Source organism: Tursiops truncatus, chromosome 20, assembly GCF_011762595.2.
Source record: "Tursiops truncatus isolate mTurTru1 chromosome 20, mTurTru1.mat.Y, whole genome shotgun sequence".
NCBI classification, from domain to species: domain Eukaryota; kingdom Metazoa; phylum Chordata; class Mammalia; order Artiodactyla; family Delphinidae; genus Tursiops; species Tursiops truncatus.
In genome coordinates this window covers 51,280,709-51,304,351 of record NC_047053.1, presented here as the reverse complement: position 1 = coordinate 51,304,351, position 23,643 = coordinate 51,280,709, and the positions used below count along the sequence as shown (strand labels likewise).

The following is a 23,643-nucleotide window of genomic DNA, read 5'->3' as shown; positions in this document are numbered from 1 at the left end:
CGACAGCCACTGGTCTGAGCAATGGTGCCACCTAGCGGACTGTGTTGGAACGACCCACGGTGGCGGCGGCGGGGACCCCAGCCTTGAGGAGGTGCTAATGACGGGCTGGGGTGGCGCTTCAGCACCATCGTGGGTCGGACAGCGCCTCCCCCCAACCCGCCCCGGCCCTGGAAACCCGGCTTCGGACCCCCTAGGAAGGGACCTAACGGAAGACCCTGAAGGAACTCCGAACCTCCCTAGACTGCACCTGACAGCCCTCGGTGACCTTCAGTTTGTGAAGGTGGAATTCAGGAACCCAAAGCTCTCCCTTCTCTAAACCCCCTCTTCTAACCTCCCTGTCCAGCTTGGGTGGTGGGGACTAAGCAGCCCAGGGCTGCGGAGGGGAGGGTCACGCATTTGACTCTTCATACTACACTTTTCTAACGCCGGGCTCCTCAAGTTTTACTAGAGAGAAGCCCAGAGGCGGGCTGGGGATAGGAGAGGGGAGCGCCTCCCAATCCAGAAACCTGCAAGCTCTCCGCCCCCGGAATCGAGGCACAGGTTTGTGGGCAGCCTCTAGGACCCAGGACACCCAGGAAGGTGGAAAGCAGGTGGGTTGATCCGGAGACCCGAGGAGCAGAGGTAGGATCCGCGGGCGCTAGGGCCGCGCGGAGTTCCGGCGGTGGGCGGGGCGTGGGCGTGGCGCGCGCGCGCGCGCGCAGCGGCAGACCGCAACCCCATGGAGCCCGAACCCGAGTCAGCCTCGGTGGAGGTGCCTGCCGGGCGCGTGCTCAGGTGCGGCGCGGCCCGGCTCGGGGGAGGCGCCGGGACAGCGGAGTGGGCGCCGGGAAGGGCCCGGGCACCCGGGACGGGGATCCAGGCCTGGGCCGAGCGGCCCCGACTGCGCGGCGCTAACCCCGCGTCCCTTCCTTCCCCAGTGCCCCGGAGCTCTTCGCTGCCCGTTCCAGGTCCCAGAAGCTGCCCCAGCGCTCGCATGGCCCCAAGGACTTCCTCCCCGACGGCTCAGCGGCCCAGGCTGAGCGACTGCGAGTGTGCCGCGAGGAGCTCTGGCAGCTGCTGGCGGAGGAGCGCGTGGAGCGTCTGTGAGGGGGCCGGGCCGGGGCGGGGGCAAAGCCGGGGCGGACGGACCCGGTAGACTAATCCGGTAGACTGAGACGGACCCCTCCCTACTCCTCGCCAGGGGCAGTTTGGTGGCCGCCGAGTGGAGACCGGAAGAAGGCTTCGTGGAGTTGAAGTCTCCTGCGGTGAGCGGTGGGGTTCAGAGGCAGGGAACCCGCCTTCTCTGCCCTCCTGGCTCTTTTGTGACATTTGGTCTGGATCCCACGCAGGGTAAATTCTGGCAGACTATGGGCTTCTCAGAGCAGGGCCGGCAGCGGCTTCACCCGGAAGAGGCCTTGTATCTGCTGGAGTGTGTGAGTGGGGCCCTGGGAGAGTGGAGAAGGGGTTGGGACCAAGGAACCGGAAGGACGTTTTTATTGGAGAAAAAGTATATACAACTGAGTATTCAGGGAGCTTGTAACCTGATTTCTAGAGCAGGAGACAAGAATACCACGCAGGGAGCAGGCATTCCAGTCGAAGTTATTGGTGCTGCCTCCCTCTCCCCCCTCCCCTTCCCGGTTGGCCCTATTCTTGCTGTGATGAGGGGGGCGTAGCACGCGGATATCGGAGCAGGGAAGTTGCCTCATTGGCTGTGCCACTGCAGGGACGGTTCACAAGCTGAGCTGTTGGCCCCGCTTCCAGGGCTCTATCCAGCTCTTCCACCAAGACCTTCCACTGTCTATCCAAGAGGCCTACCAGCTGCTGCTGACTGAGGACACTGTGACTTTCCTGCAGTACCAGGTATCTGCCACCCTCTCGCGGGACAGAAGCCACCCATCCACTGAACTAATGAGTATTTATAAGTACCTCCGAGGTGCTAGGCACAGAGCCATGTGCTGAGGCTACAAGACCTGCAAGGGCTCTGTTGTCATGGTGCTTACATCCTAGTGGTGGCACTTGGGTAATATATAAGTAAGCAGGCAAATGGATGGTTGACTTCACAGCTGAGTGCCAGGAAAAAGACAAAGAGGAGGAGGGGCACCAGGCTAGAGACAGAAATGTGGACACCATGATGGCATGGATGGTATTTCAAACCCCACTGGGCTGTACCTAGGTGTGGCCAGAGTAGAGGGCTGTGTCTGAGAACTGGGGCACTCTAACCTGAGGAGGTCAGGGGGAAGATAAGGGAACTGAAGAGGGTCTGGCAATGCAGGAGAAAAACCAGGAGAGGTGGCATCACAGACGCCAAGAGAAGGTCTTTCCAGGAAGAAGTGCTTGGCTATGTTGAAGGCTTGAGAGATCAAGCAAGCTGGGGGCATTCCTGCCTACATCTCTCAGATGTGGATACAGGGACACAAGGTTGAACATGTGGTTCATCCAAAGACTATTCCCCCCATCCCACCCATCTATGGAGGTGCTGCGGGGCGGCCAGGTGTTCACCACCTTCTGCTATCTCGTCTTTATTGTAGTCAGGAGCTTCACTGGTGACAGCTTTGGTATCAGAATATTCTAGGGTGTAGTTTTTTTCCTGGTCCATCAACTATCAGCTTTTTGGGATTTGTGTTTAAATTAAGAAACCGCTAAATGTCGTTTGTGCCCACAGTAAGTGAGAGACAGGAATTCAGAGACTTGAGACCTTAGTTTGGGGAAAGCGTTTATAATGGAGTGTGGTCCTACCAGTCCCAGGGTTTGGAATCTGGGGGTGTGGTGAATGGCTTCTGTGTGGAGAAACTACTTGTTTTCAAAAGTGGACGTCTGACCTCTACTTTTTTATCTTTTGAGGTCTTCAGTCACCTGAAGAGACTGGGCTATGTGCTTCGACGATTCCAAGCAAGGTAAATCCCTATCTTATTGCCCTCGAATTTATTCTAGTCCTGGAACCTGGCTGACTGGCCCCAAAGTAGAAAGTGGCCTCTCCTTACCTGGAATCCTTGGGGAACTGCAGCTTTCTGAACAGGCTGGAGGTGCTCCATCGAGAAGCGTGTTGGGACAAATCTGGGTCATTTCACCTTATCCTGGGCTATCAGATTGAGCCCCATCTTCATCCCGTTCACTCCACAGATAACAACTGAGCACCTACAGCTCAGCGTGAGAATGGAGATACAGTACCGGAACAGTGCCTGGCACTTAGTAGGTGTGCAAGCAGATTTGTTAAGTGAAAATATGAATGAAGGACCAAGTGAAGAATTAACAGCTGAGTAGGGTTTCACATTCCTTTTGCTAGGTTAAATGTTCTTTCCTTCTGGGTCTTCTGAGCATCAGCACCTTAGTAATCCAGCACAGCTAAGAGCCACAGAGACTTTCAGACTCAGGAGGAGAAACTGGTACAGCCTTTGCAGGTTCACAGTATGTCACACATGCTGTAGAACAAGCACATCCTTTAATTCTTGAAAGTGGAACATATCTTAAGGAAACAGTCACAGATGTGTGTGTAAGTTCACCTGTGAAACGCGTTTATTCATTCAGTCGTTTGTTCAGCAATATTTATTGACTACCTCCTGGGTGCCAGGCCCTATGCTGGTTGCTGAGGAATAGCAGAGAGCAAAATCACTGCCCCCACAGAACTTGTATTTAGTGGGGAGCTTACATGAAACACCATCACTTTGCGAAATCAGTGATTTTGGAAACATACTATAAGCCCAACAGGGAAAGCATGGTCATACAGATTAAAGTTTATCCCTTAGAGCAACGCTATTTGATAGAACTTTCTGTAGTGATAAAAATGGTCTGTGTCTGTGTTATCCAGTATACGTGGCTTGTGTAACCATGGGACTGAATTTTTAATTTTGTTTAATTTTAATAGATTTAAATTTAACTTAAATAGTCCCTTTTGTCTAGGGCTACCATATTGGACAGTACAGCCTCACAGGCATAAAAAAATCATGGCAGGGAAGAATGAATAATGTCCATAACATACTGTTGAGTGTAAAAAAAGACTACACAGTAGTATGTTAGTACAATGTCATTTTTGAGAGGGAGAAACATGGAGAAAGACAGTATGCGTGTTTGTAAGAAACAACGTTACAGTAGTATCTATGGGTTTTATTTTCATTTTTCTTGATTTTCCAAGTTTTCTCGTCCCCCTGATTTTTCTCACTAGGGATTAATTATTTATTGCTGGCTCTGCAGGAGCCCTGGTTTCAGGGAACCTCTGTTCAAAGGTGCCGTTGGTGAGACCCAGAGGCCTGGACAAAGTTGCATGGACAGGCCCCTGTGTCTGCCCCCACGTACCCCGTGTGCAGGTCTGCCTGGGGCCTTAGCCCCTGGTTATGGCTCTAGCCCTGGCCCATGACTTACTCTGAGTCAGTCCCTCACACATTCCACGGGGAGCACCAGACTGAGGAGGTGGTTCTGTTGCCTGCCCCATTCTCACCCACAGCTCTGTCCTGTCCCCTTACGAGAGGCAGCTGAACTTGGATGGCAGTGTCCAGCGCTTGGAGGATCGGAATGGCAAGAGGAAGAGGAGGAGCTCCAGCTCTCAGTAATGCTCCCCACATGGCCACTCCCCAGGGAGAGCCTTGAGGGGGTGCTGGTGTTTGGGCCTTGGAGAATGCCCGGGCTTAAGAGCTGGGCTGGGGCTCAGGGAGGCAGTAGGGCACGTGTGGGTCGCGTGCACCTCAGCAGTCAGGAGCAGATGTGCTGCATTTCCTCCCCACGTCCCTCAGGTCCATTAATAAGAAGCCCAAGGCCCTGGAGAACCCCCTGCAGGGGGTGGATGGGACACCCGAGAGCCTGGCGACCTCCAGCCCACCTCCCCGCAACCAGAACAGCCGATGCCCAGAGGAGAAATCCCAGGAGTCAAGCCCCGTAAAGGGCCCCATGGGCCCCTTTCAGCTTCTGGGGTCCCTGGAGCCCTGCCCTGGGCTGGCCAGGGAGGGGGTGCGGTGCAGCCAGGAGAGTGGCAAAATGGAGAACGGGGTCAAGGGGGCTTGCAAGCCACGCTGGAACTTTGAGCAGATCTCCTTCCCCAACATGGCTTCAGACAGTCGCCATACCCTCCTGCTTGCCCCCGCCCCAGAGCTGCTCCCGGCCAACGTGGCAGGGCGGGAGACGGACGCTGAGTCCTGGTGCCAGAAGCTAAACCAGCGGAAGGAGAAGCTCTCCAGGCGGGAGCGGGAGCAACAGGCAGAGGAGGCCCAGCGCTTCCGGGAGGATGTAAACTCGGATCCCGAGGTGCAGCGCTGCTCCAGCTGGCCGGAGTACAAGCAGCTGCTGCAGAGGCGGCACCTGCAGAAGACCCAGAGCCGCCCCCCACACCTGTGGGACCAGCCTGTCACGCCCTTGCTGAGTCCCGGTCAGGCAGACTCCCCAGGTACCCCCTCATCCTGCCATAGGCCACAAGACTTTGAGGGGGGCATGGATTGACCACAACTGATGGAGGCTTAAGGAAGATGGGGGAGGAGAGAGCTGTCAGTGGAGTGGAACCCACAAGGATAGTCCATTCTGGGAGGCAGCAAAGAGACCCAGGTGGGAAGGTTTAGAAATGGCAAGTCAGTGCCCAAGGAGAGGCGAGGAGGAATGAAAACTACAACCACATCCTTAAAATCATAAACGAGATGCATGTGGAGTGGCTCTGCCACCAACTGGCTGTGGTTCCCTGTTCTCCCAGCTCTGTCAGAGGAGAACAAGGGGGTGATATATTGGTCAAATAAATAGGAAGCTTCTTGTATGCCCTGCATGTTAAGAATAGAGAACTAATAGGCAAGAGTTGTGTTAATGAATTCAGAACTACCGTCCTTAATGGGAACATGGTGAGTTGTAAGTAACTAGAGTAGTGTTGTCAGAGCAGTTAAATTTGAATTTCAGATAAACAACGAATTTTTTTAGTATATGTATATTGCAAAAGTTGCATGGGGCATACCTATACTAAAAAAAAGAAATCTGCTAAATCTGGCAACCCTAAACTAGATGGCAGATTCAGAAATGTCAGGGGGAGTCTGGAGGGTTGACTCCCCTCACCAACGCCTTATTTTCACCATCCTTGTAGCCACAGTCCTTCAGCATATCTCTGTGCTGCAGACGACACACCTTGCTGATGGAGGCGTGCGGCGAGTTTCCAGGTAGTGCCTGTCTCCACAGTACTTTGGGTGCCGGCAGGAGTTGGTAGCTGGGATTTTACTCCTGAAGTTGGGCATGAGCTGGGGGAATCATTCTAGAGACCCCTACCCTGGCTAATATTCATGTATATCTAGGGGAGAGGGAGGAGTGAGAGACAAGAGTAGATTTTTCCCCAGGTTCTCAGATAAGGTAGCCGTCCCTCCTTAGTCCCCCTGGAGGAACTGGGGGAGCGAAAGGGTGGTGTGGAAAGAAAAGATGGGGGAGGAGAGCCCCTGTTTCCTAAGGTTTCTCACTCTGTCCTCAGGCTGGTGGAGAAGTCTGGGGGCTTGGAGATCAGCTTTGATGTTTACCAGGCCGATGCTGTGGCCACCTTCCGAAAGAATAACCCTGGCAAGCCCTATGTCCGGATGTGCATTAGTGGGTACGGGACCAGCGAGCACTTCCCCCGGGCTGCTGCCAGTTCTCTTGTAAACCAGCTGGACCTCCTCTCCATGCCCCTGGCTAGTTCGTCAGTCCCTGAAAAGAACCAGCGGTCCAGAGAGAGGCCCCATAGCCAGTTAGTGCTACAGGAACCCAGGCTTCCCAATCCTCACCTCTCATTCCTGGCATTTTCAAGTAGTCTCTCTCCTGTGCCACGTTAGTCCCAGGCTCACCCAGCAGAAGGGATGTGAATCAGAGGGATTTCCAGGCCAAGAGTGGCGAGAACCTTACTCTTCCTAGTCCCCTTACCCAACCAGGGCTCTGGGTGTTACTTGGAGAACTTAATCAGAGCCGTGCAGTTTGCAGACAGGAGAGCCCAGGGGCCAGACTTCTTGTACCCCCAACTCCTGTCTTACAATTACCCTTCCCTGGGAGCCTCAGAGGGCTGGGTTCTCAAAGCCTGTGGGTGGGCTGTGTTCAGGTCTCAGTCTAACCTTGATTCTCGCAGATTTGATGAGCCAGTCCCAGACCTCTGCACCCTCAAGCGGTTGTCCTACCAGAGCGGGGATGTTCCTCTGATCTTTGCCCTGGTGGATCACGGAGACATCTCCTTCTACAGCTTCAGGGACTTCACGCTACCCAGGGATCTGGAGCACTGACCACGCAGCTCTGGCCGGGCCAGGGGTCTGCTCTGAGGGACCTGGACTGTCTGCTCTCAGGGACCATCTCAGTTGCCTCCTACACCCAGACTCTGACCTGTAGCTTCAGAGGCTAGTCTGGGCCTTGGCCCTGGGTGTCTGATGCTTGCAGGAGAGGGGAGCTTTGCCCCCCCTACCTGGCTGCTGCAGCACTTCCATGCCCCAGGCCTGAGATTGCTGCCTTGCAGTAAATCCCCTTGGAACTCAGGACTAGATTTCAGAGACCAGCGAGGCGGGGCAGAAGAGAGGACTCTGTGCCTTTAAATGAGAGGGTGCCTGCTTCTTGCGATAAAGCCAAAGCCATTAAAAAATAGATCCCTTTTATGCTGTGGCTGGATATACTGGACGAGTCCTCCCTACCCACCATCCCATTGTCCGTGGAACTGGCCCCCAGGCACTCACCCCTGCTGTATCCACCCACAGAGAGTACTTCGTCCTCTGGTGCTAGAGTTAAGAGCAGCTCTCAGGAGGGCAGGAATGCGACCCGACCCTTTCTCTGGGAAGTCACTGACGTCTAGCTAGCTTGGCTTTCAGAAGGGTGGTCCGAAGAGGGAAGATGGCATTCCACTGCTCCTTCCCTGAACGCAGCCAGGTCCGGGTAGAGGGGCGGCCGAGAGGCGACATGTCAGTGTGGCTTGAATCCTAGTCTTTCTGAGCTGTGCGGGCCTGGCCTCCGCGCCCCTTCTGCTCCTGTCTCCTCGTTCCTAATCCCCTCCCTCGTCGTGCGGAAAACTCCGGTCGCTGTTGCTGCCGGTTACCCGGAGGAAGGTCCAGGCTTGGAGGCCGCCCAGAGAGGAGGCGCCTCGGCGACACCCCAGTCCTCAAACCACCTAGTTCTTGGGTCCCGAAACTTGGCCCTGTGTTCGCCGGTCACCCTCTCTGATTGGGGTCTGCTCTGAGGGACCCGGACAGGAAGAGCCGGCCGGGCTATGCCCCTCCCTCCGGGGCAGCTCGGGGCCAGGTTGTGGGAGGAACCGATCGCCTGGTTTAGGAGGTGGCCCGGGGCAGCCGCGCGTTCCGGGAACTATTTCCTCCTCCGGGAGGCGGCGGGACACTGGGCGCGGCGTGGCGTCCTGCGATCAGGTACGCCCAGGTGAGCCCAGGTGAGGCCGAGGGCGGGCCGGCAGTGCCTCGTACATATTCACGCAGACCTCGGCCCCGCCCCCGCGGTTCACGGAGTCGTGGATTGGCCGGAGCACGGCCCCCGCCCTCCCCGAGGGCGCCCGCGCTGCGCTCGGCCTCTAAGGCTTTGCGCTACCGGGGGCGGGGCCAGGCCCGGGGGGCGGGCCGCTGGGGCACTGCTCTCCGGGTTCCGCGGCCCGGCCGGCTCACCCTTTATGTAAATAGCGGCGGCTCCGCCCCCTGCTCGCCGCGCCGGAGGTGAGCAGGAAGGAGACTGCCGCCCAGCATCCCGTGGGCCCGCGGCGGAGCGAGCGGAGCTGGCCGCCGGCGCCGAGGGACGCGGAGGCCTCGGACGGGGGCTGGCCTGGAGTTCCAGGTGAGGTGAGGGCCGGGACCCACCTAGTCGAGCCCGCCCCCTCGGGGCGCCCGCCACTTGGGGCGCCCGCCACTCGGGGCGGGGAGGCAGGGGAGGGCCGGGACCCCTGGCTTCTCCGGGCTGGGCGGGGAGGGCTGCGCGCAGATCCGCTCGCCTCGCTCCGGATCCCGTCGCTCCGCTCGTCTGGGAGAAACACCTGTAGAAAGTGCCGCTGGGAACTTTTCTGTGCCTGATCCGCCCGCGATTACAGAATCTGGGTTTCGGGTTTGCACAATAGTGTTGGCTTTGGAGAGCAGGGAAACAGGTGCTCGGCCCGGCTGGGCGCGAGGGTCACTGAGGGCGGAGACGGAGTCTCCGGGTCTCGGGCCCCACGTGTAAGGCGCCTGGCCGGAAAGGCAGGCGACGCGCGTCTCCAGAGTGGCCCTCTCTCCGCGAGCGGGGCCCGGAGCGCTTTACGTTGGCGGCTTAGCCCCTGCTCCTGCCATCTGGGCCTTCTCCCTGCCGGCCCTTTGTGCCTCCTAATCCCCGGACACAGGAAGCCCGCGGAAGGGACTTGGGTCTTGGGGCCTTTCTCCGCCTCAGGCGGCTTTGGATACCTTTAGGGGACGTTTCGGAGACCCAGTCTCTTTTCCAAGACCACGGGGGTTGGGCTGCGCTGCGGGACACTGGGGCTTGGCAAGAAGTGAAAAATACCGTCTTGCCAAAGAAAGTGTGCAAAGTTTGCTCTTGGTTTGCTCAGGCTGGACGGTTCACAGACACACCAAGCTTTGGCTGTGGGGAGCACTGACTGTAACTAGGAGAGCCGTGGTGTGGCCTCCTGAGGCTCTCACCTGAGCCAGGTGAGCTTTGGGTGAGGTGGGCGGGGCGTAGACTCGGCGCCGTCCCCATGGGGATCCATGTGCCAGATGCAGGGCGTCTTAACCTGGGCTCTAGGGAGCCTCTGCAGAGTTTACAACTCAAGGTCCTGTCAGGCTGCAGAGGGCATTCTGAGCAGGGAGAGGAGGAGTGTGTCAGGGAGACAGGAAACCCCAGGTGGGAGGAATAGAGCAGCAGAACAGAAAAGCCCTGGCCCAGCCCAGGGGAAGCCAAAGTCAGAAGTGGCTTCTGAGGAACAGTCTGGGTCTTCGTGAGCTGAAGCATGGGAATGGTCCAACCTCTTTATTTTATGCACAGGGGATTCAGATTTGGTTTTCTTCAACTATCTGCCCCCAGTGCTCACTTATGTCAGTGAGGGCTCAAACCCAGCTCTGGGGGCTCTGACCAGTGCTTGCTCCTATTCTCTGAAGTTAGACTGGGCCACTGTCTGTGGGAGCCACTGGGCAGTGTTTCCAAGGTCTGGGGTCATCCTGCATCCCTACTTTTCCTTGAGGCAATGGAGTATCCCCTTTAGCAGCAGATTAATATAATTTTTTTTAATTTATATTTTTTATTTATTTATTTTTGGCTGCACTGGGTCTTTGTTGCTGTGTGTGGGCTTTCTCTAGTTGTGGCGAGCGGGGGCTACTGTTTGTTGGTGCACGGGCTTCTCGTTGCAGTGGCTTCTCTTGTTGCAGAGCTCAGGCTGTAGGCACGCGGGCTCAGTAGTTGTGGCGCACGGGCTTAGTTGCTCTGCGGCATGTGGGATCTTCCCAGACCAGGGATCGAACCCGTGTCCCCTGCATTGGCAGGTGGATTCTTAACCACTGCGCCACCAGGGAAGTTCCAGATTAATATAATTTTAATCACTTAGTGACTTAGCACTTAGTAGCGCTTTAATGCACAGTAGCATTAAAAGAAAGAAAAAGGCCCTTAATCCCAGCTGACCCCATTGGTTTAAAAAATAAAAAAGGTAATAGGAGCCCACTGGGGCAAATGAAGTGTTTTAGAAAGTGTAAAATAAGACAGAAAACAACTTCTCTCTCGAGCCTCACGGTCTTTCCTCAGATATAGTGCTCATTAAGTTTTTTAAGTGTCTTTCGACTCAGGTGTAGTTTTGAATTGTGCCTTGCCGGTTTCTTGCTGGGTGACCCTGGCTCTGTCACTTAACCAAACCTCAGCAAGCCTTGTTTTTACAGTTGTTGACGAGAGGGTGAAAAACGTCATAAACACGTGTGGCCTGGCACATAGCTGGCGCCAGGTGAGGGTGGGCTGCTTAGCGTCCCCACGAAGCATACAGAGCGTGGTCACTTGCGGGAACTTGGGCAGATGCCTGGGCCTTTCGGATGTGCCTGACGGGTTGTGAGGGAATTTGGCTTCTCTGTCCAGATATCCTGATTTCTGAAAGCCTCTGGAGATCAGAACTTTTAGAATGAGGATGTTGCTCCTTGGAGAGCAGAGGTAGACGGCAGTGGCCTCTCCTAACCTCACTTCGGGTTCCAGGGGCCCTTGGGACTCCTTGGAAAAGCCAGGAGTGAGTCCTAACGGCCGGACCCCCGCTGGCAGGCCTTTCCTGGGAGGAGTGTGTGTGTACAATCTAATCTGCTTTGCTTTCTGCTCGGGGGAAGGCTTGGCTGTATACATTCTGCACCCCGGTGGGCGGATAGGTTGGGGTAGCACATTCCTGCACTGCTCTGTTGTAATTAAGGAGATTTTCTGTGAACTCCACAGTGCCTCCTTTCAACCTCATTTAGGGAAGGGGTATCCTCTCCTGCCAGGACTTCCTGGCCCCAGGACCCTCCCTCCCATAGAGAAAATGGTACACGGAGCTGGAAAGTTTGGCTTCTCTGCCATCAGTCTGTGACCCCCCTATCTACCGCATTGGAGACATTGAGCATCCCTGGCAAGCATCTCCAGGGGCCATGTGGTGTTCCGTGAAGGGGGTCCTTCCTGACGTGCAGAGGCAGCTTTTGAGACACCTGGATCGGGGGCCAGGGTGGAGGCCTGAGAAGCCAATGGCCCTTGCTCCTGGGTTGGCTGCCTTGAAGAGCACTGGCTGCCTGGACTCACTTATCCTGAGTACTCAGCTCGGAGAGGCCTTCTTATCTCACCAGGCGATATCACTATCAGGGCTCCCCCTGGGTCTCCTGAGGCATGCCAGATCTGTTTGGCAACTTCGTTTTCCCCTGCCCAGGAGTAGTTTTCAGGGAGAAAGTGGGGTATGGGATGGAAGATGGGCGTCCCCCAGTAGGGCCACCAGTACTGTTCGCTCTTCTCCAGCCCTGGCTCCCTAGGATCCCCCGGGAAAGCCTCCTCTCCCTGTGCCCTGTCAGCATGGGGCTTGCCCAGCTCCCTTGGGGGTGGCCTTCCCTCCCCGCCCTGCCTCTCAGAGGAAACTGGTCCTTTGAAGAGTCACCCCACTCCTTCCCCTTCCCCTTCCCAGGGACCACAGTGAATTCTTGTGAGCTAGGAGAGGCTCCTCTGGGCGTGGGGACAGGGAAGCTGCTAGATACCTGACTGTGCCCTTCAGGAATTCAGCAGAGACAGGAGACTTTTCTCGAGACACCTGCCTCGGTGTTCCCAGGGTTTGATGAGAGGGACTGGGTACAGGACTGTTTGATTCTAGTAAATAATGTTATTGTTGGCTCTACTTGCCAAGGAGCTGGGTCTCCTGGAGCCTGGGGCTGAGGCAGGACCTGTAAGGTATCCCCAAGCAGGATGTCAGGCGTGATAGGCACACGGCCCTGGCCTTGGTCAGAGACTTGAGAACAGGACGGGGAAGTTCCCTGAGGACCCCGTGGGGCCCCAGCCCAGTACTCTTGAGGGTCAGCGGCTCCTGACTGGAGAACACCTTTGCCTACCTGATCCCCATTCAGTCCCAGCTGTTCATTTATTCAACAAGTATTTATTGGTGCCTCTGTATGTGCGGTGTGGTTTAGACACCAGGCCTAATCCTGGCACCAAGCAAAGGTCTCTGCCGTCACAGGACTCAAATTCTAAAGGATGGGAAGCGTGAGTGACTGGAAATGAGCGTAGGTAGTAAATAATCTGTTAAAAGGCAATACGAGCTATAGAGTAAGAACTAAAGCCGGGGATCAAGACCCCTTGGGAGGGGGGCAGGTTGCAACTTTAAACAGTGGTCAGGATGGGCCTCGTCAAAAAGGTCACATTTCAGCACAGACTTGCAGGAGGTGAGGGAGTTCTTTAAGTAAATGCTGGGTGCCTCTCAGGTGTGAGGGCACTAAGCACTGGAGATGCAACCATGGACAGGTCAGGTGGGGCCCGGTTCCTCCCTCCTGGAGATGACATAGCCTGGAAGCTGCTTGGGTCAGCCGTTCACGTCTTGAGGCAAGTCGGAGGCCGTGGGATGGAGCTTGATGGGATGAGCCAGGCAGCCTGCCCACCCCCACCCACGCCCACCCCGGGCAAGTAGTCAGTGTTCTCCCCAGAACTGCTTTGCTTTTCCTTGTGCTTGACCACATCCAGTCTGTCACTTCCCTGGAGAGAGTCTGGTGTTGGATTGCAGAAGGGGACCGAGGCCCCCAGGATGGGGACGTGGGGAGGACGCACGCATTCCGACTTCCCACTCACCCTGCAGGAAGAGCCTGGGGGTGGCAGGAGGGCCCTCCCAGGGCTGTGGGACTGGCCTGTGGCTCCGTGGGACGGACAGTGAGGGGTGGAGGGCCAGGTCAGGCTCTAGTTGCTGACCCCAGGTGGTCCCATCCAGCCTGCTCTTGGTGAGCCCCTTTGTCCTGGGAGGGAGGCTTGAACTGAGCAGACGGTCTGCAGCCTGGCTGGCGTTCAGACTGGGACGTGGACTCTTACTGCCCAGGCTCCATAGCTCTCAGAATTGGCTATTTCGTAAGTAATTGTAAGAATTACATGAGATGATGCTTGCAAAGTGCTTCAAGTAGCATCTGGCCACAGTCCCTCTCAATCCCTTTCATTACCTAACAACAACAGCGACAACCATTCTGTGGTTCCCACCCCCTCGCTCTCGGTGTTCTAGTCCCACCTCCACAGAGGTGCCCTTTCTGCCAAGGTTTGGTTGCTAAGCTGCTGGCCAGGGGCTGCCCAGTGCCTCTGGGAGATTGGGCTTCCCAGGATAACTCAGGCGCTGGCAAAGCAGCCGTGGGCATCTGAGTTGGGACGGACAGGTGCCCAAGGGTCAGCAGCTGCCCCAGCTGCTTACAGCCCTCTCTTAGCACTCCCCGCCGTGGGAGGTGCAGGGGCGAACTCACACCCGGCGGACGGAGGCCAAAGCTACACGCAGGATGTCGGGGAAGGGAGGGCAGCTTAGCAGCAGCCGGCCGTGGGAAGCACGAGCAGAGGGGAGCCTGCGACTGCGCCTCGTGCCGTGCGTGCTCCCGGAGATCGTGAACACGAGCAGGTGCTAGTGTGGCCCCAAGAGCCTTCTCTCCCGTGGGCCTGAGATGTCCAGAGTCCTGCTTCCGGATGTAGCCTCTCTTAGCAGCTCAGTGGAAATGCCCAGGCTGTGGAGGGACCTTCTAGGGGGCTGGCCCATCACACACCTCCAGCACAGGCTGACGCAGCTTGGCCAAGCCTTGGTCTCCTGGGGATAGATTAGCCCAGGCACCCCAAACAGGGCCAGCGTGGGATGAGCCGTCTGCTCTGGGGACCCCCGTCTTCCTCCCTGTGACACAATCAGACCTGCTGCTTAGAGCGGGGAGACAAGACAAGCCCACTCGCCTGCACTTATTTCTTCTCTGCCTCCACTGGTCTCTGCCCTGAGCTCCTGAGATGCAGGGGTGGGGGCAGGGTCTATGTGCGTCCCTGCCACAGGGTCTGTGCAGAGGATGGGAAGGGAAGACAGGGTGTGAATTGGCTAGCCTGTTGCCAAGTACGCAGCTCTCCTTTTTTTTCCAGGGTGGGCATCAGGGTGTGGGGAGACCAATTCTAGGCCCTGGTATGTTTCACTGGCGGGCAACAGTGTTGGGTGATTAGAGCAGTGAGAGCGAAGGGAATCGCCAGGTCAGCTGCCCGCGGGGGACTCTTCAGGCCAGCTCCACGCACGCGGCACAGACCTGTGGGGAGAATGAGTACGAATCAGCCACAGGTCAGCAAGCCTCATGGCCCAGCCAGCCCTGTACCCTACGCGCCCCCCCGCCCCACCACCGAGGGACCAGAGAGCCCGGCAGAGCAGGGAGGGCGGCTCAGAGGTAGGTCTGGACACGGACGGAGGGCGCAGTGGACAGGAATGGAGGCCGAGGTTGGGCAATCTTTAGAAGTTCAGCGGATGGAGAAAGTGTTTCTTCTCAGGAAGCGCCCCCGGCACGGGTTGTGCTCTAGCCAGGTGGCACCCCCAGCGCAGGAAGCCGGGACCCTCGGAGCTCCTTCCTTCCCCAGTCTTTGCCTCAGACCCTTCTTGGTGTCAGACTTGGGGGGCTTCTCAGCCTGGGGGGCCCCTGAACTCTCTTACCCCACATCCCTCACGGCAAAAGCGGCATTGAAGAATACAGCACCTGAGAGCTTGCCAGCTCCTCCCAGGCCTTCCTGTTGAGGCTCACAGCCGCCTCACCCGTCATAGCCTGCAAAGCAGTAACATCCTTTCGCCCCGGACCAGGGGCGCCTGAAACATGAGGCCACACAGCTGGTTCCACCCACCTGTCTACTCCCTGCCTCTGTGCCCATTTGGTGTCCATAGCCGTGGGCAGGGCAGGAGCGATCCCCCAGCAGGACTGAGTGCCAACTGTGAGCGCAGGGCCGCCCTCACACCTGACCAGGACCTGGGCCCCTCCCGTGTGATCCTCTTATTTTCCCTGCCTGGGAGGCAGATAAACAGAAAGAAGAAGAAGCATCACCAGTAATCCCATAACCCTTCCACTGTGTTGTCGACTTATGTAAATATTTTTAAGACTCTACCTGACTCTTGGATACATTGGACATATGTTTCCGTGGCCATCGTCTCCTGCCCTTTTCACGACTGTACCCGTTCCATCGTCGGGCTGAGCACCCTTCACCTGCCCCCTGTTGTTGGCCGCTTAGGTTGCTTCTGATTTTTCCTAGCAGCTTAATGACAAGTACGACAAGGCGGGGGAGACCGTCCACAGAGCTAGACGAGTGCCCGAGTCCACAGTGGTTTTAGGCATCATTTTAGCATAAGGCACAGTCGAGCGCTGAGGGAGCACGGTGAACGTGGTCCGGATGGGGTCAGGGGGAGATGATTTTGGGAAGGTGATTTTTTGTATGCTGCTTGAGGGGCAAGGTTATGTCAGAGAGAAACGTGGAGACGAAAGCACGGAGACCACAGTGAATGGGGCTGGTGCGGGGCTGAGGAGATGGACACAGGGCCAAGCAGAAGGGGACGTGGGGTGGGGGAGGGGAGGGCGGACCACATCAGGCCCCTGCCCAGGACTGTCAGGGGGTTCCCAGTAGAGTCAAACTGAAGCTCTTTGTTGTGGCCCACCAGGCCCCCCTTCCGACCCATGTCATCCCTCCTTGCACGGAAGCCTGCTGCCTGACACGCCCTGCCCCGAATCCTCCCGCGGGCTGACCACTTCCTACCATTCAGGACTGGGTGGAGGTATTATCACCTCTGTTCGTTCATTCAGCGTGCGCACGTTGCAGTGGAGGCGAGGGAGGGAGGCTCGTGAGTATTTGGAGGAAAAGAACCCCAGGCAGAAGGAACGGCAAACGCGCAGACCCAGACTCGGGAAGGTTCGCTGAATCCTGACCACCAAACCCTGGTCACTCGAGCTGAGCATCTTCCCTTATTTTCTTGTAGGCTCTGAGCTTTCTCTGAAACCGTCCCGCTGACTGATTTGTGTACCTCTTAGTCATCGCGCTCCCCTGCCAGGATATAAGCTTGGTGAGCTGGAGGATCTTGTCTGTCACGGTCGTATGCCCGGTCCTCAGACAGTGTTTGCTCCGCGCCAGGCAATGGCTTCTGCCGTTGCTCCCACTGCTTGCAGCAGACAAGCTCTCCGGACCTCGAGGAGCTGCCACCCAGCTTGGAGGAGCCGAGCTGTGGTGCTTGAGCCCTGGCTGTGGGTCCCAAGCCCTGGGCTCTTTCCCTTATGTCTCCCCGCCCCCGTCAGGAGTGGGTTGAGTAGGTAGGATCTGTTCCACACCAGGGAGCTCCAGGCCCAGGTTCCTGAAGCTTCTCCGCAGAGAACCTCTTGCCTGGGGTGAGTGGAGCTGAGGGTTTGCTTGGAGGTAAGTCCAGCCAGTCCCAGACCTGTCCGCCTTCAAGAAGGGATGGTACTTTTTTATGCCTTGACATGGGCAGCTTTTCTGTACTGGGAGCTACGCTGAAGGTCCTGGCTCCGTCACCCCAGGCCAGTGGTGTTCCAGCCCCCGGCTGGAATGAGTGGCAGGTCCAGGCAAGGGCCCCCGGCTCTGCCCAGCCAGACCTCACCAGAGGCCAGGACCCACACTGCTTGCTTGGCTCTGAGCTGAAGGCATGTGGGAGTGTGTGTGTCTGCATGTGTCTGCGCCTTGGAACTGCACGGCTGTAACTAGGCATCCTCTGTCCTGTCTGTGCATCCTTTGCTGCCTCCCAGAGACCTAAGATTGGGGAGTTCACCACACCTGGGGTCAAATCTCAGTTCTGTTGGTACCTTCTTAGGGATTGGATGAGTTGCCCAGCTTCTGTGGTCTTCTTTCCATGTCTGCCGCGTGGGGATGTTCCGCTCACCTTCCAGGGAGGCTTCTGGAAGGAGAACAAGCATCCAGGATGAGGTTTAGGTGTACCTTGTTCTAACGCACAAAGGTTTGGTTCAGTGCCTGGTAGGCAGCAGGGGCTCCAAGGGGCAGCCGGGTGGATGGAGTGCCCGCCCTCCCTCCCCGAGTGGGGCTTTCTCCCACCCAGCTCCGCATCCTGTCTCCCTCCCTCCTACCTGCACGTCTGCCCCTGGGCCTGGGCGGTGTCACCCTTGAGCCTTTGTGGGTCCTTGGCACAGATGGCACTGTGCCCGCTTGTCCCCACCCTGCAGGCTGAGAGGGTCCCCGGGGCAGAGCCCAGGGTGGCCTCTCCCTGGAGTCTGCAGGCCCGTTTCCTCCTCCAGGGCGTCCCTCCCAGCCTCCTCTGGCTTCTGACCCAGTGACCTGGGCCGGGAGAGGGAGACGGGGCATCGCCAGGAGCCTGGGGTGGCAGGTTGATGAGCTGGTGCTACCCTCCCCCATGGCTGGAATGCGAGGCCACCAGCCCAGCTGTTTGTCCAGGAGGCCGAGGTCGCTGCAGGCCCCGAGTCTGTTTTCACTCCCAGGCCCAGGAGCCTCCGGGACTTTCCCGTGTTTGTTCCCTGAACCCACTGCGGGGCCTCGGGTCAAGTGAGCACCTGGGAGTTTCCCGACTACCTGCTGTTCCTTGGAGAAGTGGGGCTCCCCGTTCTGCTCTGGCTCCCCCAAAATGTGAAGGCACAGACCTCTCCTCTCCAGCCCTCTCACAAGTGGTGGCCTTTTCACTGTCCCCAGAAGGTGAGGCGTTCAGAGGGCTGGTCTCCGCCTGTTCCCAGCTGGAGATGTTTGGATTGCCCTGGGACATGCCTCTCTGCCAGAAATTCCCTCCAACTCTGCCCCGCACGTGCCTGCCGGGGTCCATTCATACGCGAAGTCTGGCCTGACGGTTAATTTTTGTCACCTTTCAAGAAGCCAGAAGCTTCAGGGCATCCTTCGGGTCTCAGCTTAACCTCCTTCTTCTCCGGTAGGACACTCCTGCTGCCGGGTCTGGGCCAGATGCCCCTGTGCCCCCCCATCAGGGTACCCGGCACTGTGCACTGTCCTGTCTTTACCTGCCCCTACCCCAGAGTAAGCTCCTGCAGGGCAGGGGCTGGCTCTGCCTCCTTCCCTTATAGTGTCAGGCGTGAATGGAGCCATTTCCAGGGTGGGCCTGAGCCCCTGTGTTTCCGAGGACGGGCCTTGGTGTCCTGTGGTCAGTGGGAGGTTGTGCTCCTGGAAGCCGGAAGCTGGAGCACATGTGATCCCACCCGCTTCCCCCAAGGATGAGCCAGAAATAGTTCCCCCTGGGCTGGGAATGCATTCTACGGTGGGAGGACAGTTGGGGGCCTGGGGCTGGCTTCTCTATTGGGAGCAGATTTCTCCCCTGATTACTCTCCACTGGGCCCCTGGGAAAGGGAGCCTTTCCGAGCACACCCCATCAGAGCCCAGGGGAGCTGGAACTGGAGAGCCAGAGCTGAGGGTGGGAGGTGGGGCAGCCTGGAAGCCTGGGCTTCCAGAGAGAGACCCCCAGCAGCCGTGGGGGCGGACCCAGCTCCCCCGCTGTGGGGTGGGGTGGGCCAGCACCCCCCGACTGTGTGCTCTGCACCTCACTCACTCAGGTTCTGGACGGCTGTGGCGGGTGGGAGCAGCCTAAGCCCAGAGTTGCTGGAGAGCCTTCCCTGAAGTTAGAAGGAAGCATCTGCCCAGGTGTGCAGACCCCAGCCCCCACCCCCACCCCAGGGAGTTCTGCTGGGCCCTGGCCTGGAGTTGTCGGCGCGTTTCCCCTCCCCCATCGGGGTTCTGATCTGGGAGCCCAGGTGGACAGCCTTTGCGTTCCCACCTTCCAGCCGGCTCTGGAGACAGCGGCTTGTGAAGTTGCCCTTTCTGTTTAGCCAGAGTTTTATGGTTTTTCAGAAAACAGGTTAACAATTAAGCTTTAAAACCTCAGGGCCTCTGGCCCTCCTTGTTCCCATAAAGCCGGGCTAAATGGCTTCCTCCCCCGGCTTCTCCTGTTGGCTTTATTAGGCCACAGGTGGCCGGGAGCAAGCGTCAGAGCATTAACCAGCTCCGGCCTCCAGGTCCAGAGCTCCCTCCGGTTTCCTCTCAGGGAACCGCGCTCCACGGGTGGGGCGTGAGGCGTGGGGAAGCCGAGGGTGAAGCTGGCCCGGCCCCGGGGGCGGCCGCCTGCCGTGCTTGGGGAGAGGCTGCCTAAGCTGGGCGAGTGGGCCTGGGCGCCGGGTCGGGCTCTGGGGTGCCGGGCCTCCTTTGGCCGGTGCTCAGCAGCTGCCCCCCTTTCCCCAGGGGGCTGCGCGCAGCAAGATGAGGAGGTTCCTGAGGCCGGGACATGACCCTGCGAGGGAGAGGCTCAAGCGGGACCTCTTCCAGTTTAACAAGGTAAGGGGAGCGGAGGGCCGGCTGGGCGTTTACGGCAGGCACGAAGGTGTCACGCGCCCAGGGAATTCCCTGACGGTCCAGTGGTTAGGACGCCACGCTCTCACTGCCGAGGCCGCGGGTTCGATCCCTGGTTGGAGAACTAAGGTTCCGCAAGCTGCGCTGCGTGGCCAAACAAACAAAAGGTATCACCCTCCCCACAGGCTGGGGCTGGCGCCGGGGTCGCTTTTACCTGGACTAAGGTACTTACTTGGCACTGCCTGCTATGCCTCCTGGGAACTGGATTTTGGAAATGGGGTCTGGTTAGAGGCTTTCCTGGGAAAGGGTGACAGGACGCCCAGGAGTCAGCGCTCCTTGTCCCATGTCTCTCGCTGGCTGTGTGACCTCTGCAGGTCACCCCGCCTCTTCCAGCCTAGTTTTCCCCACCTGTAAAATGGGGGTAAAACAACCTGTCCTGCCTCCCTCCTCACGGGGTTATGGAGCAGGCCTAGGGCCGGGAAAGGTGAAAGTGCGTTGAACCCTGCGAAGTATAAGATGTTCCTGTGATGCCAGTTTCCTTGGAGCCCTGGGGCCACAGGCCATGGCCGTTCCCTCCCTCCTCAAATTACCCTCGAAGGAAAACACAGCTTTCCCTGCAGGCAGAACACATAATTCCTTCTGGCCGGCTGTAGGCCTGGGTGAGTGGGGAGAGGCACCTGGGAGAAGGTGTCGGCGGGGGGTGGGGGTGGGGGTTGGCATTTGACCACCCCAGCTCCACACCTGCTCCTAAGGCCCCCCAGGCGGGTGTCCTCTTACCCACGATCATGGGGCTTCCCTGGGGGCTGGCCTGTAAAAGGGAAGGAACACAGGGTGGTTTATGAGCTCCGAGGCCACCTAGCAATCCGCAGCCGGTTCGGGGCAATTCGCTCCTCTCACCTCTGCTTTGATCTAGGCCCTTGGCCTCCGTGCCTCAGCTTCCCTCCACCCTGGAAGGTGGACTGCAGGAAGGGGAGCAGCAAGATGCTCTTCCCCTCGGGGGTCCCAGGACCCCTCCAGGACATGCTGACGGGTGGGCTTCAAATCCAGCTTAGCCACTTAGAAGCTGGATGACCCTGTGCCCGTCACCCATTGCGTAGGCTTGCTGTGAGGATTACACGGAATTAGATCATTGACGTGCTAAGCACAGTGGTCCAGGAGTGTCAGGTGCTGTTTTCAGGGGCTGCCTGCCTGCCAGGGAGAGAGAGCTCCCGGGGGCTTGTTCGAGGCGAGTCAGGGTCCCAACCTGCTCTGCCGGTTTCCTCTGATTTTCTTGACCTGTGGCTGTGAGGCTACTGCCTCTGGGATCAGGGCTTCCCTAAATGAACACCTCCTCCCACTGGGGGAAGGAAGCTGTGGGCACGGCTTTTGGGCCTTGGGATGTGGGCGTGCATATGTTATGAATGGGGGATCTCTGGGCCCCTGCGGCCTGCCATTCTCACTTACAAGGGAGCAGCCCATGGGTGTTGGGTGTGGGTCTCAGAACCTCAGCATCTGCCTCGGCGCCTGGGTGACCCCTGTCGCCTTCCATTGCCCTTGATGATGCTGGGATCTCACACCCCAAAAAGGTGGCCAATTCCAGTGGAAACCGGATAGACAGGCTCAGTGAAGAGGGATGAACCCCCGCCCCAAGTTCCAACTGTGCAGCAGCAGGGTGGGGCTGGGGTGGGGCTGGGGCAGAAGAATCATGCCTCCCCCTCCACCCCGTGCCCCCAGACTGGACTGCCCCACCCCCAGGCCTGGCTGGGGAGGGGAGGCTCCTGGAATTCCTTCTTCCTCCCATTCACTTCCAAGAGACAGGCACTGAGTACCTACACAGCCCAGCGCTGGGGCTGTGGGAATCTCAGACAAGACCTCTGCCCTCCAGGACATTTATAGTCTGGTGGAAGGAAGGGGGCTGATGGTCTAAAATTCCACTTCCTGGGAGGGGAACGTCTTGGGGGGGCTGTTGGGGAGGGGTGGGGCTTAGACTCATCTCATCTAGGTTCTGGGTGAATGGTAGAGCCCGAAGGGTTGGGCTTGGAGGGTGAGTCCAGATCCTGGAAGGTTTGGGAGCCTGGGTGGTCCTACCCACGCCAGCCCTGCCCCGGCCCCCTGGCTGTGAGGTCAGCTGTGGGATCAAGGGAGGCTGGAACCTGGGAATCTGGGTCTGACACGCCAGAGCCTGGTGAGTTTTGAGCAGGGGAGTGAGCGATCTCATTTATGACTTAGAGGAGGTAGCTCTGGGACCTTTTTTTTTTTTTTCCCCTACCTTTCAGTCAGGAGCAGGTAAGCTCAGAGCACTTAGGAGACGTTGCATTGACTGACTGGGGCCCAGCAGTGGGGTTGGGGCGCAGGGCTTGACCGTTGACATTTGGGGCCTTTGGGGCCCACTGAGTTGTGGGGCTGTTTAGCAGCATCCCTGGCCCTGCCTCCCCAAGACATGACAACCAAAACTGTTCCAGACGCTGCCCAGTGTCCCCTGGCCAGTGAAATAGCCCCTGGTTGAGGGCTTATTTAGGGCGAGAGGTTGATGAGACCTTGTGATAGACGGAGCGTAGGAGGGAAGGGAGGCAGCTGTCCTGCATCCTGGCTGGGCAGTGATGCCACCCCCTGGGTTGGGGAGCCCAGGAGGGGCGAGGAGCAGGGTTGAGGAAAGTGATGCATTCGATTCTGACAGAATAGCAACAATTATGATCGTCCACTTATCGAGAGGCAGTCTTGCCCAGGGGTGAGTGGCGCCAACCTCGGCACCTGACTGCCTGGGTTCACCAGCTGGGTGACCTTGGACAAGTCACTCATCTCTAAGTGGAGAGGGTAACAGCAGCCACCCCACAGTGTTGGTGTGAGGATTAAACGAGTTAGTGTGTGAGTTGAAGGGCCTAAGTGGCTCGTGGTTCCAGTATCAGCACGGCTCTGTGAATGTATCTGGCTCGAGGTTCAGTGTGGAGAATCTCGGCACCCTCAGGTGAGGGCGGGTCCCAGCAGACAGTGGGATACACAGAGCTGGAGCTCAGAGCCTCACGTCTGGGGAAGCAGGCAGTGTCCATCCCGGAAGTGCCGGTCTGCAGGGCAGTGAGCTGGGAGGTGGGACGGTGGCACCATCATAGGCCAGTCCAAGAGGCTCGCAGACACCAGCTGGGCCTCTCCCTCCAGTACCATCTGGCCCAACTCCTTGATACCCGCACCAAGCGAGGTGCCTCAGAGAGAGCAGGGACATGGCCCCCGGCGGGCCGAGAGCAGCACGTCCTGTTTCTTCGGCTTCGGTACCTGGGAAGGAGCTGTGTCTGTGGACAGATGCTCTGAACCCCCTGCTGGGGACTGACTGTCCGAGGGGCAGCTCCGGTTCACCAGGGGCTCCATGCCAAGCAGCAAAGGGGCCAGGTGGTGCAGTGGTTGGGGCGGGGACCCTGGAGCCAGGCGGCCTGGGTCTAGATGCCAGCTGTGCTGCTTCCTCACTGAGTGACTGCAGACACGTTACTTAACCTCTCTGCTCCTCAGTTTCCTCATCTGTAAAGTGGGCGTTGTAATCACCCCTACACCCAGATTGGTGGGCTGAGTGAGTTAAATTGCTTTGAATGGCACCCACACACAGCTGATGCCCTACAGGGTCTGCCTCACCTTCGCCTCAGCCTCCTGACGACTCACAGGTGGGCGCTGTTCCCACTCTGCAGGTGGGGAAACTGAGGCCTCCAGGCTTGCACAGCCTGAGTACCTGGAGGGGGCACCGGCTGGGGATGCGGCTGCCGGTTCCGTCTGCCCACAGCCGTGTGGCCTCAGGGTGCGGCCTTCCATCTCTTCACCTGTGCCGGATGCCGGGTCCTCAGGCCTGTTGGGAAGACAGAGGTCAGCTGGCAGTGCCAGCAGGGCCACTGAGGACCAAATGAGGGAACTGCGGGACCCACTGGGCGCCTCAGGAGGGAGGAAGTGACTCCGAGGAGATAAGGGGACGTAAGCTCATGTTAAATTAAAACCCCTTCCTTGAAAATACCCTCGAGGCCCTGCCTCCCC

General features: G+C 58.1%; 2 protein-coding genes across 21 annotated transcripts in view; both read left to right on the top strand.

Annotated features, from left to right (window-relative positions):
- The first annotated feature begins 449 nt into the window (after nt 1–449).
- TSEN54 (tRNA splicing endonuclease subunit 54) lies at nt 450–7,545 on the top strand. Of its 6 annotated transcripts, none has more exons than XM_073797085.1 (11): nt 450–590; nt 918–1,082; nt 1,181–1,244; nt 1,329–1,412; nt 1,741–1,839; nt 2,821–2,873; nt 4,418–4,519; nt 4,704–5,350; nt 6,026–6,098; nt 6,401–6,517; nt 7,025–7,545. In XM_073797085.1, exons 4-11 carry the CDS (start codon nt 1,347–1,349, stop codon nt 7,173–7,175), a joined length of 1,308 nt encoding a protein of 435 aa, XP_073653186.1. In that variant the 5' UTR covers nt 450–590; nt 918–1,082; nt 1,181–1,244; nt 1,329–1,346; the 3' UTR covers nt 7,176–7,545. The 6 variants fall into 6 exon arrangements, with proteins under 6 accessions (XP_073653186.1, XP_073653187.1, XP_033703321.1 ...); XM_073797086.1 differs by having other exon boundaries at nt 460–621; XM_033847430.2 differs by lacking the exon at nt 450–590 and adding an exon at nt 656–774 and having other exon boundaries at nt 6,381–6,517.
- A 988-nt stretch (nt 7,546–8,533) lies between these two features.
- LLGL2 (LLGL scribble cell polarity complex component 2) overlaps nt 8,534–23,643 on the top strand; it is a 33,971-nt gene continuing 18,861 nt past the window's right edge. For 8 of the 15 annotated variants that reach the window (XR_004523836.2, XR_004523837.2, XR_004523838.2 and 5 more), the window contains exons 1-2: nt 8,559–8,712; nt 19,549–19,641. Coding sequence is in view for 6 of the 15 variants with exons in the window: in XM_033847425.2 (XP_033703316.1) it covers nt 19,567–19,641 (75 nt within the window). In the remaining 9 variants the exon portion in view is untranslated. Of the gene's footprint in view, nt 8,718–16,423; nt 18,233–18,866; nt 18,955–19,548; nt 19,642–23,643 lie in introns of those variants that run through there. The other 7 variants (XR_004523833.2, XR_004523834.2, XM_033847428.2 and 4 more) reach the window with 7 other exon arrangements.